General features: G+C 40.6%; 1 protein-coding gene across 3 annotated transcripts in view; it reads right to left on the bottom strand.

Moving 5' to 3' along the window:
• The window catches only part of Ube2q2 (ubiquitin conjugating enzyme E2 Q2), a 61,200-nt gene that overhangs the window by 21,904 nt on the left and 19,780 nt on the right, over nucleotides 1–19,516 (bottom strand). For all 3 annotated transcript variants that reach the window (XM_028865008.2, XM_028865006.2, XM_028865005.2), the window contains 4 exons: nucleotides 10,794–10,850; nucleotides 4,230–4,370; nucleotides 1,936–2,020; nucleotides 567–627 (listed from right to left, as the gene is read on the bottom strand). In XM_028865008.2, the coding sequence (XP_028720841.1) occupies nucleotides 567–627; nucleotides 1,936–2,020; nucleotides 4,230–4,370; nucleotides 10,794–10,850 (344 nt within the window). The remainder of the gene's footprint in view (nucleotides 1–566; nucleotides 628–1,935; nucleotides 2,021–4,229; nucleotides 4,371–10,793; nucleotides 10,851–19,516) is intronic.

Raw genomic sequence — 19,516 nt, forward strand, 5'->3', positions numbered from 1 at the left:
TGAAGTGCTCACAGTCCCAGGGAAAAAAAAAAAACTCTAGCTCCTTGGAAACGAAAGGAATTTTAAATTAACAGTCATTTCAAAGAACTACAATTGGATACATGTAATTTTTCAAGTAACTCAAAAACTGTTTGATGATATGCTTTCCTAAAATTATATTTTTAATCAAGAAGTTTAAGGAAAGAAATTTATGACTAATAAAACCATGAAAAGTAAATCACTGTAAAAGCTTTTTCTTTAACTCTTCTGTATATGCTGCTTAAATCTCCTTACTTCAAACATAAATAGCATCACACAGTCTCGTGTTATTTTGAATACATTGTTTGTAAATTGTCACTGTCTGAAAAAACTTTATGCCCCTCTATCATTCATCTTCCTCTGTGACTTAACCCAATAATAACCTCAGAAATAGCTCACTCTAATAATCTTACAACTACTTCCAGAGCAGTAATGTTCAAGTAAATGCCATAATATAAAAGTATACAACTGAAGAGGCAAAAAAGAGAGAGAGAAAAGAAAGGCAAACACTTCATTGTGGACAGTAGGTCAGCATAAAAAGCACTTACTTGTGTAGTTTGACATGCCAGTCATATAAGCTGTCATTTATTAGTTCCACTGAATAAATCCCTGTAGATACACAGGGGACAACACTGGTTACTCTTTATTGATTATGTATTACTCTGAAGTAAGTAAATACGCTAAATATACTAAATAGCCAATAACAGCAAAGTTTTACTATTAAAATAATTAAAGCTATCAACTAAAAGATACTTTGTTGAATTAAAAAACTGCTTACTACTCACTTTCACTAAAAAATACATTATACAAATAATATTTCTATGTATGCAGATACTTCTAGGAAAACAGAATCCTATAGAAACTACTTTAATCTTCACCTTTTGACATGCCTTTCTTCTCTGTCAAACTTTTTATAGCATACATGTGACTTAATTTTTTTATTATTTGTATTATCTTACGTGTGTGTGTGTGTGTGTGTCAATGTATGCCTCCTACATGCGTGCCTGTGAAGGTCACAGGGGGTCTGACACCCTAAACCTGGAGTTAAGAGGTGGCCAGACTTGAGTGCTGGGAACTGAACACACATCCTCTATATAAGCATCAAGTGCTCTTAACACTCTCTAGTCCTTACTGCCAATCTTTAAAACAACTCTACTTTTTTTTATTTTGTGATGAATCCAGAATAATTGAACCAATTATTCCTAAACTGGTTATTTCTTGCTTGTTAACACTACAGCAATAAATTTTTTCCTCGGGCTCTACAATACTTAAATCTTGCTGGAAAAGAAAACCTTTTGATTTTTGAATTCATGCAGCTGAGGACTGAATCCCAGGGCAAGTGTTCTACCAATGAGCTACATCTACAGCCCTGAAAAAGAACATTTTCTTCATAGAATTATGAAATGGGGAAATCTATCAATTTTGAAAAGAATACCACTCCTATTGTTAAGTTTTATTGTTTCAAAATACGAAAACTATGAAAATAAATTCAGCAAGTTTTCCTTGTACAACAAAGTATATTAACCTTACTATTTTAAAACGTAGTATTACTCATACTTTTGCCAGAAGATAAAAATCATGAGTTATATCTCCATCAGAAAGAAAGTAAAATTATGATGTATTTATATAATTTTTAAATACAAAAATTAACTCATTTTATCTCCTACATCTTTTAGAACTTTGTTAAACCTGAGTTTTACATCTCCAAAATAGTCAATAAAAATGTCCAACTCTGTCTACCTATATTAATTACATCTAAGCTGGGTGTGCTGGTACACATCTAATCCCATCATGACTGAACAGAAAAATAGTGAGTTCAAGCTAACTGGTCCCCTGTGACTCCCCAAAAGGAAAGCAAAGGAAATGAGAAACACCACCACCTGAAGAAGCAAATGGCCAGCAGAGCCAGGGCCTCACCTGCCTTGTAGCTCTGTGATCTGTAGACGTCCCTGAGCTCCTTCATGAGTCTATCTGATGCTTGCACCGACCCAGACACTGCACCCTGAAACAACAGGTAATTAAAAGCTTAAGGTATCGGAGTCTGAGGGAAACTTTACAACGACATGAAAATGATCACCACTCAGCATTAAGTCAAGAAGTGCCAGACAGTGATGACGTATACCTTTAGTCCCAGCAACTGGAAGGCAGAGGCAGGAGGATCTCTTGAGTTCAAGGTCAGCCTTGAGTGCCTTCCAACTTACTGAGTTAAGTTCCTACTTAAACAGTCTAGTTTAACTGGCCAGCTTGCTCGGGGGATCCTGTCTCTGCTTCTGAGTTGAGGAAATACAGGCTGGCCACCATACACCCCCAGCATTTATGTGAGTTCTAAAGAGCCAACCACCATCCTAACACTTTCCACTTGGGAGGCAACCACTTTAACCTTTGAGCCATCTCCCAGCCCTTGAACTGGTTTTAAACCCTAGTATTTCCATACTATAAAACATATAAAACATGAAGAGTGCCTAGTTACTACAACAGCTATGAAGATTCTATGAAGATTTAATGGGAAGGTAATGTATAAAGCACTTAAGTCTTATATTTATCATGTCAGAGTATCCACTAATTTGTAGCTGTTCTAACTATAAAGCATACAAACTGGAGTCCCATCATAAGACATAGTAAGTAAAGTATTAGTTCAGATGCTACAAGCTTACTTTAATAATAAAGATGTGGGCTTAAAGTTAAAGTTCTCTGCAAAAAAGACTTGCCAGTTAAATTAGCATATTAAATATGATTAAAGGAATGATAAGAATTTACTTGTTAGAATTCTTGATATTAACTTGCATAACAAGTCATTCACTGTGTTTGCCCAAGACAAAGCAGCCAGCTCTGACTTCATGGAGTTAATAAGCTTCTCTTAATTCAAGGCAGTAGGTGTCAGATAACCAGAGTACCATTACACACTTCCTTTGTCTGGGCAACACACACACACACACACACACACACACACACACACACACACACTTTAAAGCTGAACACAAACATGTCTGTCACCAAACAATGAATCTCATACTGCTAGGATGCTTCTCATAAAAGCCATGATAAATCACCTGGCATGGTTGTGCACACCTTTAATCCTAGCACTCAGGAGAGGAAGTACAAACAGGCAGATCTCTGAACTGAAGGCCAGCCTGGTCTATATAAAGTTCCAGGCTAGTCAAGGCTACAGAATGAGATGAGATGGAATGAGTCTCTAGACGGAGTGAGGGGTGAGGTTAAGTAAATCCAAAGAGAAAAATTACTTCTGGGTTGGTTAGGCACAAAGACAGAGGTCAGATTTGTGGAGAGACTCAGTAATACTCTGTAGGAGGCTGAATGCGAACTTACAGAGACCACGGAGGGGAGTAAGTAAAGCAGCAACAACAGGATGCGAAGACGTGTTCTTCTAGGTTCGTTTCTGTTGCTGTGATAAAAATACCCTGACAAGCCAGGCGATGGTGGCGCACGCCTTTAATCCCAGCACTCTGGAGGCAGAGCCAGGTGGATCTCTGTGAGTTCGAGGCCAGCCTGGTCTACAGAGCAAGATCCAGGAAAGGCACCAAAACTACACAGAGAAACCCTGTCTCAGGAAAAAAAAAAAAAAACCTGACAAAAACCAACTTAGGGAAAAAATGGGGTTTATTTCAGCCTACAATTCTATGTCATAATCCTTCACTTTGGATAAGTCAAGAAAGGAAATTCACACAGTCATAACACACTCACAGTCAAGAGCAGAGAGAAATAAATGTGTACATGCTCACCCACTTGCTTGCTTGCTTGTGGTTCCGTTTTTGTCTTCTCTACAGAGTTCAAGACTCCCTACCTAGGGAATGGTGTCACCCACAATGGGCTGAGTCTTTCCACATCAGTTAACTTAATAACACAGTTCCTTGACAGACAAGCCCACAGGCCAATCCGAAGTCAATGACCCCTCATTCAGACTCTCTTCCCATGTTAATTCCAAGTTACATCAAGTTGACAATGAAAACTAACCATCAGAGGATTGTTATACAGAGACAGCAGCACATGCTTCCAAGATGTGAAGAGGAGATGAACAAGGTGGAGAGCAGCTGTCACCAAGCAGAAGCGGCAGCCTAGGTCACAATGGCTGAGTCCACCACCAAGACAGGATGGAAACAGGGCAGCTGAGATTGGCATATTAACGAATTACCCAATTATTATCTATAATTATTTAACCAGAGTCCATGTCCTAGATACTCAGTCACACTTACATTTAAATGGTCTTGCCTTTGAGTCTTCCTAATTTTCTCCAATATTGCCAAATTTTCTTTTTCAATTCCTTCGTCCTCTGACTTTTTCCCATTAATAGGCTCTTCTTCCTTCATCTCATAGTGATCCAAGTCTTCTATATCCTACAAAGAAAACAAAAAAATAGACTCATTCAGGTTTCTCTTCTTTACTAGTTCAGAAACTAGAAGAGCTGGGCGGTGGTGGTACACGCCTTTAATCCCAGCACTCGGGAGGCGCCAGGCGGATCTCTGTGAGTTCGAGGCCAGCCTGGGCTACCAAGTGAGTTCCAGGAAAGGCGCAATGCTACACAGAGAAACCCTGTCTCGAAAAATTAAAAAAAAAAAAAAAAAAAGAAGAAAGAAAAAAGAAACTAGAAGAAAAATAATTTTTGAATGGAATAAAAAGAGTACAAGAAAGGAAGGACGCATCCATTCTATGAGGAGGGGACCCACTCCATTCAGAAACTTTTCTCTCTTTTAATGTCTTCTATTGTGTAAAAGCTGGACTGAGTACAGCAGAGTCCATAGTTTCATAAAGTCATAACTATTGCCAAATATGCCATCTTTAACAATCTCCTATTATGAAGAACTTTTCAAACATTTTAGTGACAGGTGTTAAGAACTTAGCTATTTATACTTTTCTTCAGAAACCTGACTTCTAGAGTTTTATTCTAAGAAATGTTATCACTAATTTAGGCTTAACTACTTAATTACAAAAACAAAATACACACACACACACACACACACACACACACACACACACAGAGCAAAACAGTTAATTCAATAGATCATCCATTATGGGGTCATTAAAATATTAAAAACCTAATTCTCCAGTCTTATGTAGCCCAGGCTTGCTCAATCAAACTTCCTATGTAGCCAAAGATGACCTAGATCTTCTGATACTCCTACCTCTCTACACCTCCTGATGCTAAGATTACAAGCAAGTGTCACCATGCTGTTTTATATGGTGCTTGGGGACCATATGATGATGTGGACAGTATGGGTTATATGGTGTTGATGGTGTGTCTTGGCAAAAGTGTTACACCATACAACAAACCTCACTCAAGAGATTTATTTATTGGGAAGGAAAAATCTAGGAGGGTGGCTGCCTCTAGGGTGAGAAGCCGCAGCAAACTGAACAGGGCAGAGAGCTTATATAGATAAGGTTTCTTAGGGGAAGGGGGAGCTTTCCAGGGTCTTGCCTTTGAGTCTTCCTAATTTTCTCCAATACTGGGAAAATTGGGATTGGTGGAGTTTTGTGGCCTGATTCTGGGGCAAGTGCAGGGATTGGTGGGATTTCAAGCCCTAGTTTTTCCTTGGTCCAGGTCTTGGGTCTAGTCAGGGGCAGGGTGTTTTTTCCTTGGCCCTTTTCACCATACACTATTTTATATGGTGCTTGGGGACCAAGGCCAGGACCTTGTGCATGCTAGACAAGTACTTTATCAACCAAGTTGCAGACACATACATATTTTTTTTTCTATCAATAAACACCCTGAAATAAAAAACATGGAATATACAGAATTTCCATGCATCAAAATAAGAACTGAAACAGAAAATGCTGGAAAGGCTTTGAGATCTACATTTAGTGTTTCAAGTTTTCTGTGGTAAGCAACTATGGACTTCTATAATTAAGTGAAGGTTTTAGAAAAAGAACTTGAAAAACATCCATAGACCAACATCTCTCCCATCCCATACTGCTCTTTCCCCACATCATCTGCTCTTACATACACAAAACTCTATGCCCAAGCTTTCTGATCCTAACTTTTTCAAGTATCTTACTACTCTAAGCTTCAATTACCATGATCTCAGCAGGAGTTTTTAATTCACTACCTCCATTTTTCATGCAAATTGGATTGAAAGTTAATGACCACCTTCAATCCAAAACAAACTGAATGGGTCTCCTTTGGCCCATTACATTCTATTCTTAATCAGATTCCACACAGGGCTTTATATCCTGAAGCTTCTCTCCCATCATATACTTGTTTTCTTCAAAATTTCAATGAATGCCTCCTTAGTATATATATCGTCTCCTCCTCCAACCTCAAGTCATTTCCATCCACATACTTTACTTGAATTTTAATCAGCAAATCCTAAATATACCTCATCATCTTTCTAAAACATATTCACAGCACACTATTCTCTGCTTATGATACCCTGATCAACAACCTTATGAATCAAAAATGTCTGTCTCTAACTCTCTGCCCATGCTATCCAGTTGTGGACGCCATGACTCCACCTCTCCTCTCCCTTAAAGGATAGCATACAGTGTCCAGAATCATGCCATACCCAACGTTACCCATGTTAATACAAATAAGACAAAAATGTCATTCTTTTTACTTTTAATCTGACATCTCCTAAGTCACTTCCCTAAACATCACTGTCTCCGGTAAATCTTTGCTTGTTTTCCAAGAAAGGGTTTCTCTGTGTAACAGCCCTGGCTGTCCTGAAACTCAGAGATCTGCCTTCCTCTGCCTCCCAAGTGCTGGGATTAAAGGTGTGCACCACCACCACCACCACCACCACCACCACCACCACCACCACCACCACCACCACCACCACCACCACCACCCAGCCCCTGTCAATCTTACGAGAAGAAGAAAAGTTGAAATTTCTGAGTGCAAAGTCTATTCCTGCATACCGGGACAGAGGGGAAGTTTAATGTTCTCATGTAATTTGTTCCACCTACGTTAAACTGCATGGAAGCAGTAAAGCCAACAGTCTATCCACCACAGTCCATCTAAATAAATAATTTACAAGGTCATTCTACTGCCAGATATAAGAAAGTGACTACTACTTCTTTAGCTCTGACATATTCTCAAAACATTTTAAATACATGGGGTTTTTTTTTTTTCAAATAAAGTCTGAATAAATTATAAGATCCAAAACAGCCGGGCGGTGGTGGTGGTGGTGGTGGTGGTGGTGGTGGTGGTGGTGGTGGTGGCGGCGGCGGCGGCGGCGGCGGCGGCGGCGGCGGCGGCGGCGGCGGCGGCGGCGGCGCACGCCTTTAATCCCAGCACTCGGGAGGCAGAGCCAGGTGGATCATTGTGAGTTCGAGGCCAGCCTGGACTACCAAGTGAGTTCCAGGAAAGGCGTAAAGCTACACAGAGAAACCCTGTCTCGAAAAAACAACAAACAAACAAAAAGATCCAAAACAAGAGCCGGGCGTGGTGGCGCACGCCTTTAATCCCAGCACTTGGGAGGCAGGGGCAGGCGGATCTTTTGTGAGTTCGAGGCCAGCCTGGGCTACCAAGTGAGCTCCAGGAAAGGCGCAAAGCTACACAGAGAAACCCTGTCTCGAAAAAAACAAACAAACAAACAAACAAACAAACAAAAAAAGATCCAAAACAAAAGCCAATTTTTTTGAAGCTAAAGATGATGAAAATCGTGTACATTTTATTTGTTCAATGGGGGATTAGGATCTTCATTTCAAAATTGAATTTAAATTCAAAGCTTCAAAGCCTAAAAATCTACAAGTGACTGACAATTACTTAATACCTTTGAAAGTTGCTCCAAAATTCGTTATTTGAATGTGTCCCCTCCAAAAATCAGGTATGGCAATAGGATGGTATTAAAAAGGGGCCTTCCCTATTGCTGATGACACCACCACACACTTAAGACAGAGGACTCGGAAGATCTGAGCTGGGTCTCACCTGGAGCCTCTGTCCTGTCTACCCTCCATGATTCCAGTAAATCCTATGCAAGCTGCCAAGGAATGGAGCAATTAAAGCAATCCTCCCCAGGTGCAAGACCTATGCAGCACAATTTCTATCAAGGCAAGATATGCATAAAGGTGTAGTAACTGGCACTCACATGCTGTTTGCAACCAACGGCTGTCTATCTGGATTAAAGGCCCACTCAACTGGAAGGAAATCGTGCCTGGTACTGGGAACCTAGACAGTTTTCCTGGAACTAGTGAAGTCATGGACTTTAGAAAAAGAATCAACTACAGCAACTTTACTAAACCAGTGTTTCTAAATCATCTTTTCCTCTTACCCACACTTGTAGCTACGACCCCTCATCAAAACAGTCTTTATTACACCATCGGAGATCATCAAAGAAAACCATGACTGGACACAATGCAAAGATCAAGGCATCTGGGGAAGTCCAGCCCCAGTGGAAACACTACATCATAGCTCCTGCCTCTTGGGCTCAGCAAACATCACAGAAAGGGGGGGGTATAAAGACTTTAAGGGCCACAGGAAATCCACTGTGAACAGTCTTTCCTAAAAACAGACAAATAAACAGGACCAGAGCAATGACATTCCAATGGACATGTAATACAGAAGGGGAAAAAAATTTCACGAGTTCCCACCCTTAGACAAAGAACTACAAGCAATTACTGACTGCTGGGAGAGGGAAAATTAGCCTCTCCCAGGGGTGAGCCCCTCATTGGTTGTCAAATGCAGAATGGTTGGCCTTGAAACCAAATACACACAAACAACACACACGCACACAAACACACACATTTGTGATACACATACTCAGCAAATATGTATATATTTGTGCAAATACATATGTTCACACACACACACATATATATATATATATATATATACACACTAATACTAAAGAAAAAGAAGCTATCCATTTCAGAGGGGGGACATGGAAGAGGATCAAGGGAAAGTAACTGGGAGGAGTTGGAGGAAGGAAAGTGATGTAATTCTATTTCAATTAAGAACACAATAAAATATAAAAACTGAAAAGATTACAGAGCCAGGAGGTGGTAGCATATGCCTTTAATCCCAGCATTCAGGAGGCAGAGGCAGGTGGATCTCTGAGTTTGAGGCCAGCCTGGGCTACAGAGCGAGTTCCAGACAGCTGGGGCTACAGAGAGAAACCGTGTCTTGAAAAACTAACAAATGATGAAAGAAATATGACCTGTAACAGATGATTAGGCATGAGCCCTCCTTCCTCGACAATGGAATCAAACCCTCTATAAAGGGCTTAAGAGATGGTCTGGCCAGAGTGTCCTCCTGCACTTTTGCTTTCTACCCTTTGAAGACACTGCATGAAGTCCTCCCCAGACACTACATGCTAGCTAGCACCCTGATTCTAAACTCCCTAGCTTTCAGAACTGTGCAAACATAAATAACCCAGTCTTGAGTATTCTAATTCCAGCAGCACAGAACAAACTAAAAGAAAGCCCCTCATTTTCAGTAAGAGACGTCACTGCTTCTAGCAAGCAGTCCCTGTGATGTCCTCAAATTTTCCTTTCATTCCAATATAAACTGTGTGTGTACAGCGTGTTCGTGTGTGTGTGTTCATGTGTGTGTGTTCATGTGTGTGTGTGTACAGTGTGTTCATGTGTGTATGGAGGCCACACATATTGTGGAATATTCCTTTAAACTGTGTGAAGATGTATCACTGTGACTGGTTTGATAAAGAGCTAAACGGCCATTATAGAGTTGAGGTAGTGAGAGCATGGAAGACTATAGATTTAAAAATATGAGTTAGTTTAAGTTACAAAAGCTAGTGAGACAAGCCTAAGCTAAGGCCAAGCTTTCAGAATTAATTAAGTCTCCGTGTCATCTTTTGTGAGAAAAAAAAGAGCTCACAAAAAAAAGAGAGAGAAATCCACGTATAAAAATCTTAAGTCTTCCTCAGTCACTCTCTACCTTATTTTTTTCAGACAGAATTTCACTGAGCCTGGGTCTAGCTGATTGGCCAGGTAAAAGAGCCACAGGGATCCTCCTGTCCCCAACTCCCCAGAGCTGGAAGTTACAGAGGCGAGCCGCATCATACAGCTTCTTTTTATATTACACACTGGTGCTAGAGACCTGAGCTGAGGTCCTCACATTTGACAGCACCTGACTGCCGGAGGCATCTTCCCAGCTGCAAACACAATGTTAAACTTAGTAGTTCTTCCTAAAAATAACCAAATTATAAGATAATTACTATTATCAAAAGTAAACAGTTTTTTTGCTTTGTTTTGGTTTGGTTTGGTTTTTTTGAGACAGGGTTTCTCTGTGTAGTTTTGCGCCTTTCCTGGAACTCACTTGGTAGCCCAGGCTGGCCTCGAACTCACAGAGATCCACCTGCCTCTGCCTCCCGAGTGCTGGGATTAAAGGCGTGCGCCACCACCGCCCGGCAAGTAAACAGATTTTTACTGCTCTCAGATAAAATAATTTGTTGAAGACATATCATCAACTAGATGCAAAGCCAGAGTTCAGAAATTATATTCCATTTGAAATATAAATGTTATTCAATATTCACATTACTTCAAAAAGAAGATTAAAGAATTACTAAAATGTGTCAAATATGAATATATTCATGAGATGTGAGCCAGTGAGATGTATTGCTCAGCCAGTAAAGGCAACTGCCCCCAAGTCTGATGATTTGAGTTCAATCCTTAAACTCACATGGTGGAAAGAGAACGGACTTCCAAATGTTGCTCTCTGACCTCTAAGTGCATGCCATAGCACCAACACCCCCCAACACCCCCCCACACCCCCCCCCACACACACACACACGGCGCGCATGCACACCAAAAATAATAAAAATTAAATGGAGAAAATTTTAGAATATTATTCTTACATAAATACCTACTTCAGCCATCTCTTCCTCCTCTTCCTCTTCTGAAGTTACCTCTTCAGTTGTCCCATTCTGAAACAGAGAAAGAATGTGCCAAAGCTACACAGAACACAGACACACAGAACATATCAGAAAGCTGGCCACTATTAACCACTGTCACTGCGGTCCCATGAGCAGGACTTACTAAAATTAAAGGATTTAATTTTAAGTCAATCCAATGTAGCAGATGCCTTAAGAATAAACAAAGGCAATCATATATAAAGGAACTTCAAAAACTAAAGCATAACCTAATTTCTAAAAATGTTTACTTATATAGCTATGTGTACGTGGTCAAAGGCTTCTGCATATAATAAATGCTCCAAATTATTCTTTCTTTTATCTTCTACCCCTTTAGCCTGGAAAAGCTTAATCTTTCAATAAATTTACTGGCTTTACATTTTAAACAGTGAGGTATGTCATCAGGAAATGCACTTGATACAGCTGAAAGTGACTGAAGCTCCATCTACCTACTATGGAATACTTCTCATAAGGTACAGTTCACATTCACTCACACAGGAGTCAGATGGGATTTTAGAAAGGGTCTTAGTAGTACATGAAGTTTTCTACCAGAGCAAAGTTTGCCAGTTCTCAACATGGAAATGCATCTACATTCATAAAGGTGGTTTTAGTTTGAGACCCAGAATATCTAGACTATCAACTCAGAGAGCAAATCAGACCTACCAGGATCTCAGCAGCCTCAAGGCATCTGTTCTTAGATGCTCTGAGAGCACAAGTCTTATGGAAAGAAAATTCATTATCACAGAGCACTAACTCTTCACAATCAGTGAGCTGGAAAGATCCTGTGCAGGTACAGACAGCATAAGCTTAGGCTTATTTTAAATCCCAATCTCTTTAAACATTTATTATTCCTTTCCTTGGGACTAAATGAGAAAAGCAAACAGCTCCCAAAATTACTGTGGTTCATCCTTTCCTTCATTTCCAAACCAGATTATTTTTGGTATCTTCTCAAAAACAAAAAAGAACATAGCTACCCAAACAGTCTCAAGGTCCCAGATACAAGTCTGAGTGCACTGAGGGTGGAAAGCATTTCTGAAATGCTAATTTCAGAACCTACCCCAGAGAATATCTTCAAATGCACTTTAATGCAAGAGTTAATAGACCATTACAGAAAGCCACAACCAATCAAAATGCAAAAAACAAACAAGAGAGCTGTTAGTGTCCAGCCCCAACTGACACATCTATAACATAACGCCTGCATCCAAGGACCAGGGTCATAGCAAATTAGGGTCAGTAGGATTCTAAGAGCCAGAAGAAGGAAAAGAAAGTTTGCTGTGAGATAGATTTTGGTCTCCTAGAAATATCACAGAAGCTACATTCATGAAGTCTCACCATGATAGCTACCTAAATAAGACCTGAACAAGAATGACACCAACAGAAATGCTAACACAGAGGGGGACTCTCACTTTGGGGCCTTGACAAAGAACTACAGAAGAGCAGGAGAAATAATCCTCCCCACAGAAGAGCACAACTGATTAACCACATGGTCAGCCTGAAAAAGATACACTACAAGTGACCACCAAACTAGGCTCTGCCTAACATTTTATAAATGAGAAAGCTGAAACACTCTTCCCCAAAGGATTAGTAATTTGACAAAAACACAAAGCCAATTAGGCTCATGAAATCTTAAGGCCTTCATTTAAACACGTAGGCAGGGTTCTTTCCAAAAGCCCATTGAAAGCAAGCATGGTAGCTGCTCAAGCCTGTAATCCCAGTACTGAGGACTGACTGATGTGAGTTCAGGGTCAGCTACACTGTGAGTTCTAGGACAGCCTGTGCACTGAATAAAAACCCTGTCTCAAAACAAAAACAAAGCGGGGTTTGGGGGAGGTGACGGACTTTGATTAAAAATGACACTGGTACACTAGAAAAATAATACACAGACCCACAACTACAAGGCAGCAGCAGACATAAAGCAGATGGATTCTACTGTTGCTAACAAAGTTTTAACCCTCCTGCCTGAGAAAGCCACAGGAGACTAACAGGCCAGACTGCATTAAGGTGTGCCAATTAAGGATCACTCTATTCTACAGGAACCCTGTCTACCCTGACAGCCTCTCACTACTATGGGTGTTAGAACCAAACAGAAAAGAAGGAATCTTTTTATTGTAACTCAACACAACAGCAGAATTTCCTCCTAATAGACTTGGGAGTTGGAAAGCCCACCTGTCAGGACCGCCCCCCCGTCCTCCGGCTTCCGGAGAGTACAGGTTCTATACACTGAACCACAGAGAAAAGGGACTATCTTATGGACACTTCTATTAACAGCGGTCCTGACTGATGCCATACCTTTTATATAAGTGAGCAAATAACCAAGTACTACAAATAGAAAACTAATCCTGAATGGTGCCACACAGAAAAGCCAGATAAGTGATCTGAGGCAAGACAGAGCTAAAATCTAAGTGGAATCATTAGTACTGTTGAGAACGAAACAAGAACAAGTTACTACGAAAAAGGACAGTTCTGGGAAATAAAAAAACATTTGAAGAAAAACAGTAAAAACCCATAGAACCCAACTGTCTCCTCTGAACAAAGCATTTATAGTGAAGACGACCAAACAGACAAGAATATGAAGAAAGGAGAGGAATGGAAGCCTGGGGACTTAGAAATAAAGCATTTGAGGATGCGGAAGACAAGGCTCCAGAGAATGAAAGGAAAAGAGACAAGTGGTGGCAGGATCTGAGAGAGTTTAGAATATTAAGTGACTCTGGATCCCCAAATCACACTGAGAAGCCAGTGAGTCCACAGTTGGAGGAAACCAAACCAACATTCAAGACAGGACAGATGAAACACAGAGCAAGCACACAGTCGCTACGTTTCATCTGTAACAAATACCAGAGGTTTAAAAAAAAATGTAAACACAACTGGGAAGACACCCAATAAAGATGTAACTAGCTCTATGCCAACAGAGCTGTGTGTATGGGTGCACATCTGTGTACACCAGTGGATTCTCCACACCAACACACTTTACATGCTAAAAACTGACACCAAGTATACAACGCTCCCTGTGCACATCATACACACCTCCATAAACCAAATCTTTGTAGGAAAAACAAGACGAGAAGACGTGTTATTTAGGGATCTGCCTGGGAGGCGCAACAGCAGCAACACCACCAATGTACAGTCTACCGAACTGTTGATAACGCAGGTGAGAGGTCACATGCACTGACAAACCAAAACAAAAGTAGCCCCAAAGTCACCTGAAAATATTTAATAGATCTGTCTAGATAACCCTTGGGTTAAAAAAAAAAAAGACATTCATGTCCTAGCAAAGTGACTCCTAAGTATGTCCCCAGAGAAATGACTGCATAGGATATCCAGAAATACAAACAGGGTAATCCCCAGTAGCGTTCTTCCTAAGGGGGAGGCTGACTAGAAACAACCAAAACATCCATCAACACTCAAATGGCAAATGGGGAAATATTCTGATCTATCTGAACAAGGGAATAAACACAGCAATGAAAAAGGAACTGCAGCCGGGCGGTGGTGGTGCACGCCTTTAATCCCAGCACTCGGGAGGCAGAGGCAGGCGGATCTCTGTGAGTTCGAGGCCAGCCGGGGCTACCAAGTGAGCTCCAGGAAAGGCGCAAAGCTACACAGAGAAACCCTGTCTCGAAAAACCAAAAAAAAAAAAAAAAAAAAAAAAGGAACTGCAAAGGAAAACATGCAATACATAGCATGATTCTTAACACGGAGCTCAAAAACAGGCAACACCGACCTGTCCACAGAACGCACATATGAATGAGAAGCCAGAGAAACCAAGGGAATTTGGCTAGCTATGAAGGCCTAAAGGAGCGCACTGAAGGCTTCTGCTGTGTCAGCTGTCTGACTCTCCCCTGGGTGGTGACTGAAGAACCGCTCCCAGGGATTCCCTGGAACCAAACGTCAGGCCAAGCTTAAAGCTTTCTTATTTTCAACACTGGTTGTATTTCTATAGTCTTACTAGGCATGTGGATAAATGGTGCCATTCAAAAACACACTGAAGGTTAACCTTGTACAATGAAGTCAACCAGCACTCAAGGACAATATACAGCTTTGCATGTGTGTTAAGAAGTTGATTTGAAGAGTTGAGGAGACGGCTCAGCGACTAAAGCATTTGCCATGTAAGCACTAGGGCTGAGTGCAGAGCCTCAGGACCCGTGTCCCAGTCAGACACGGCAGGACAGCCAGCCTCACCCACTGGGTAAGTTCCAGGCCAGTGAGAAACTGTTTCAAAAAAGGGGGTGAGGTCTGGAAAGACAGCCATTCAACAATTAAGAGAATCAGCAACAGACTAAGATTAGATTTCCAGCACCCACATTAGTAGCTTACAACCCACTGTAACTCCAGTCCCAGGAATCTGGTGCCCTCTTCTGGCCTCCAAGAACACCAGGCACACAGAGAACATTTACAGTCAGGTAAAAGACTCATATACATAAAATAAAATTTTAAGAAAAATAAAAAGGATGGGCATCTGAGAAACACCCACGGTTGTTATCTGGCCTCCACACAGAACATGCACACACACACACCACAGAGAAGCAATTTTAATGACAGCAATCCATTAAAAGCAGAAGGTAGAGATAAAATGGGAGGGGGTGGGAGCAAGAGGATGAAAAAGAAAACACTTGACATTTTAAAAAGAATTGATTCTTCCAAGGGTCTAAGGTATTAAAACAGACAAGCCTCTGGTGAATTATCAGGATAAAACAATTTCGGAAATGGATCAAGCTTGAATGTGCTTAAAATAAGGTTTATCTACTTCAGCAGTACTGACATATTCAACCCCCTACTCTGTTGTGGGGTTCTATCCTCATCATAGTACTTTAAAAGCATCCTATCAAATCATAAAATGCCAACAGCATCCCACCTCTCTGCTACAGCTAGTGATGACAACCCAAAATGCTTCCAGGTATTTCTAAATGTCCACTGAACCAGAACTGCTTTTGTTTGAAATGTACTAAATTTAAACTATATTGTGGCAAAGATGCAAAAAGCTAAGTCGAACCTCGACCCAGAAGTGAAAGAAGAGCCTAAAAAGAAACAAAACCATTCTACAATCTCAGAGTCTAAGTAAAAATAGAAAAACATTACCATAGCTATCCTAGCAATGTTTATTAGAAAAATGCAAAGATGATTCAAAATCAGGGCATTTTGTTACATAATTCACAAATAATCTTAGCTATCTATATTAGCCTCCTATGTACACTCAGGAGAAACAAGACAGATTTCAAGTCTAGGATATACTGTAGGTGAAAAAACAAAACCACAGACACTCTGGAAAATAAAATTTGAACAGATATAAAAATAAAACCTTTTTCTCATCATCTTTCTTTAGGCTCCACTAAATTACAAAAGAATAAACAGTGTATAGATACAACATTTAAGAAAGCAAAGGGGATGGTCTACCAGGTACACCATCTCCACTAGACAACTGCAAACAGGGACAGCAAGAAGGATAAGAACCTAGACTCAAGGACACTGCATTCCTCACCTCGACTTCCTCAAGCAGAACCTGGGAAGATTTATCTGTCATACAAAAGCCCATCTCCAGAGAGATGGGAGCCATCATTTACCCAGTACTAAGAAGTAGAAAAGTAGGGGGAAGAGTGGCTGGGAATCAGCATAATTCCCCCTAAAGCTATAAGGTGACGAGTGTTAGCTATAAGGAATGTCCTACCATTCATTTGGTACAAAGAAGAAAGGTATGTAAAAAAAAATTAAAATATATATGAGCAAACAGAGAATACAGAATACTGGAGGACGGGCTTTACAATGTATAAAACAAGACATGATTAAACTGAGAAAATACACAGTAAATAGAAAATACAGACGCTAGAGAGGACCAAAGTGTCAAAACACACAGCTTCATGAATCTATCACATCTAGACAACCAATACAGACTGCTATGAAGGGGCAATCAGGAGCTGCTAAGCTCAAGTTCACATTCAGAAACTGGAGAAGAATCACACCCCCGTCATTTAAAAAAGTCTGTGGTGTCCCAGCCCACAGTGAACCTGGGCTGGCCTGAGACTCGCTTTAACTCACAGACCACTGGATCTGCTCTAGGTTTAAGCCTTAAGAATGTCCAACAACTCCCACTCTTGTGTTCTTGGAGAGTTCCAAATGACCTCTGAAGAAAAAGAAGTCTCATGAAGAGTCCATAGAGGACGATGCCGTGTACAGAAAAAAGCCATGTGAAGAAATGCCAGATATACCAGGAGTGGGGGGTGGGGTTGGGGAAAGAAGCCATGTTGGACATTTGAGTGCAGCTCAGGATAAAGATCACACTAGCTGTTTACAGCCATACTCTGATGAATGTGCCACCACATGACTGCACAGTAATAATCGTCAAATGAATGCAGCAGACACTATCTCGGTAAGCCTAGCTAACTGACCCAATAGCAAGAATTACTATTTTAAGGCATTAAGGCTTTTTGTGGTTGTTTTGTTTTGTTTTTAATTTTTTGAGACAAGGTCTCATCATGTAGCCCCCCGACTGGCCTCAAACTCAAGAGATTTGCCTGTCTCCGCTTCCCAAAGTGCTGGGATTAAAGGCATTTGCCACCATGGCCAGTCTTTTTTTTGCTTTTTAGGTTAGGCTGGCCTCAAACTCACATTCATCCTGCCTCAGCCTCCTGAGTGCTGAGATTATAAACATGTGCCACCACATCCAGCTCTAAACCATTAAATATCGAGAAAATGGGGTAAACAGAGATAAATAATAAAAACAAAACTTGGCGGCTAACGAGATGACTCGATGGTTATGAGAACTTGCTGCTCTTGCAGAGGGCTAGGGTCTGATCCCAGCACTGACATGGGAGCGCACAACTATCTGAAACTCCAGTTCCAGTGACTACAACAGATTCTTCTGGGCTCTAGGTACTACACACATGTGGTGCATACATACATGTAGGCAAAACACTCATACACATAAAAAATGCTTAATTTTTAAAACCTTAAAAGTTATTACTGTCCATGTAAAAATAGCAAAAAGTTGAAAGGACAGCAAGATTTTTAAGAGAAAGAATGAAATGGCTCAGCGAATATAGGCACCCGATGCCAAGCCTAACCACATGGGTTTGATCCCTGGGACCCAGATGATGGAAAGAGAGAACCAATTCCTGTAACGTGCACACCAACACACACACACACACACACACCAACACACACATACACACACACACAAATAAAAATACAATAAAATTAACAAAAAGAATATAATACAAAAGATATAAAGACTCGCCGGGCGGTGGTGGCGCACGCCTTTAATCCCAGCAATCGGGAGGCAGAGCCAGGCGGATCTCTGTGAGTTCGAGGCCAGCCTGGGCTACCAAGTGAGTCCCAGGAAAGGCGCAAAGCTACACAGAGAAACCCTGTCTCGAAAAATCAAAAAAAAAAAAAAAAAAAAAAAAAAAGATATAAAGACTCAAACTAAGATCTAAAATCTAAAGTTAGCCAGGCAAGGTGACACAGGCCTGTAATTCTACATTCAGGGTATAGAGACAAGAGAGTCAGCCTCAGCTACACATGGTGTTTTGAAGCTAGTCTGAACTACATGAGATCTTGTCTCCAAAAAAATGAAAACAAAAAAATTTAAAAGCCCAATCAGTAAACTCTAAATTAAACAAAATGGAAAAAGCAAAATTAACACAAAGTATATAACAAAGTTCAAGACTCAAATCTGAAAGGACTATCCTTACTGAATGTCCAGCACAATGGGGGAAAACAACAACAACAAAAAAAAAAACAACCCAAAGCTAAAGACACCTTTGTAGTATTTCAACACCAAAGAAAGCAAAACTTTCCTGAAGCTTCCAGAGAACAAGACATACACAAATAAGATTCCAATGGCATCAGCTTCAGCACACCACTGGCTAGAAGGCAGCAGCATACTCCTGAAATTCTGAGGCAAAATGTCCTGCCTAGATGTATGAATTCCATCAAACATGGAGTAAAAAGAGAACATAAGAGCAGTTAATACTTACTAAGGATGTCCCAGATAATTCACATGTACTTCACTGACCACTAATTTTTAGAATAGCCCACAGTGCTGCCAAACTCCTATCACAACTACTTTGTGAAAAGGAGCAATGACCACAGTGATTAAGAGAATGGTCCAAGAACCCAAGAACTTAAGCTAGTATGCAGAACTGAGATTCAAGGCCAGTGGGGGCTTGTTCTGAAACCCCAACTCTGAACCAGATTTTCCAAAAGATAACTCAGGAACTATGCCATTCCTTCATGCTTTGGCTCTTCTCTGACAAGGTAATACAGACAAACAAGAAAGGAAAAGCCAACAGAGATGACATGAGATCTGGGAATCAACAGATTCACTCCAGGAGAAAGAGCAGACAAGAAAGATCTGTACAGCCAACCCAGAGAATGACTCCTAAGGACTAATGCAGAAGAGTCACTGGCTCCAAGGAGAGGATCACAGAAAGAGAGTGTAACTTTTAGAAGCTAGGAAGTGTTACTCTAAAAACACACTGATAACTAAAAGATGGCACAAGTAAAGAAATACCCTAACAGAAACCATGACTCCACAAAGTCCTGACGGTAAACTCATTACTCATAACTAAACAATGTTTAAGAAGCACTGGGTGGTTAAGTAGTTAGTGTAAGAGCTAAATCCTGATTTATTATAATAAAAAGTCAGTAGTTGTAGCTAAACAGATAAATCTCAAAGTCATGAGTGACTG

The sequence above is a fragment of the Peromyscus leucopus genome, chromosome 7 (genome assembly GCF_004664715.2).
Source record: "Peromyscus leucopus breed LL Stock chromosome 7, UCI_PerLeu_2.1, whole genome shotgun sequence".
NCBI classification, from domain to species: domain Eukaryota; kingdom Metazoa; phylum Chordata; class Mammalia; order Rodentia; family Cricetidae; genus Peromyscus; species Peromyscus leucopus.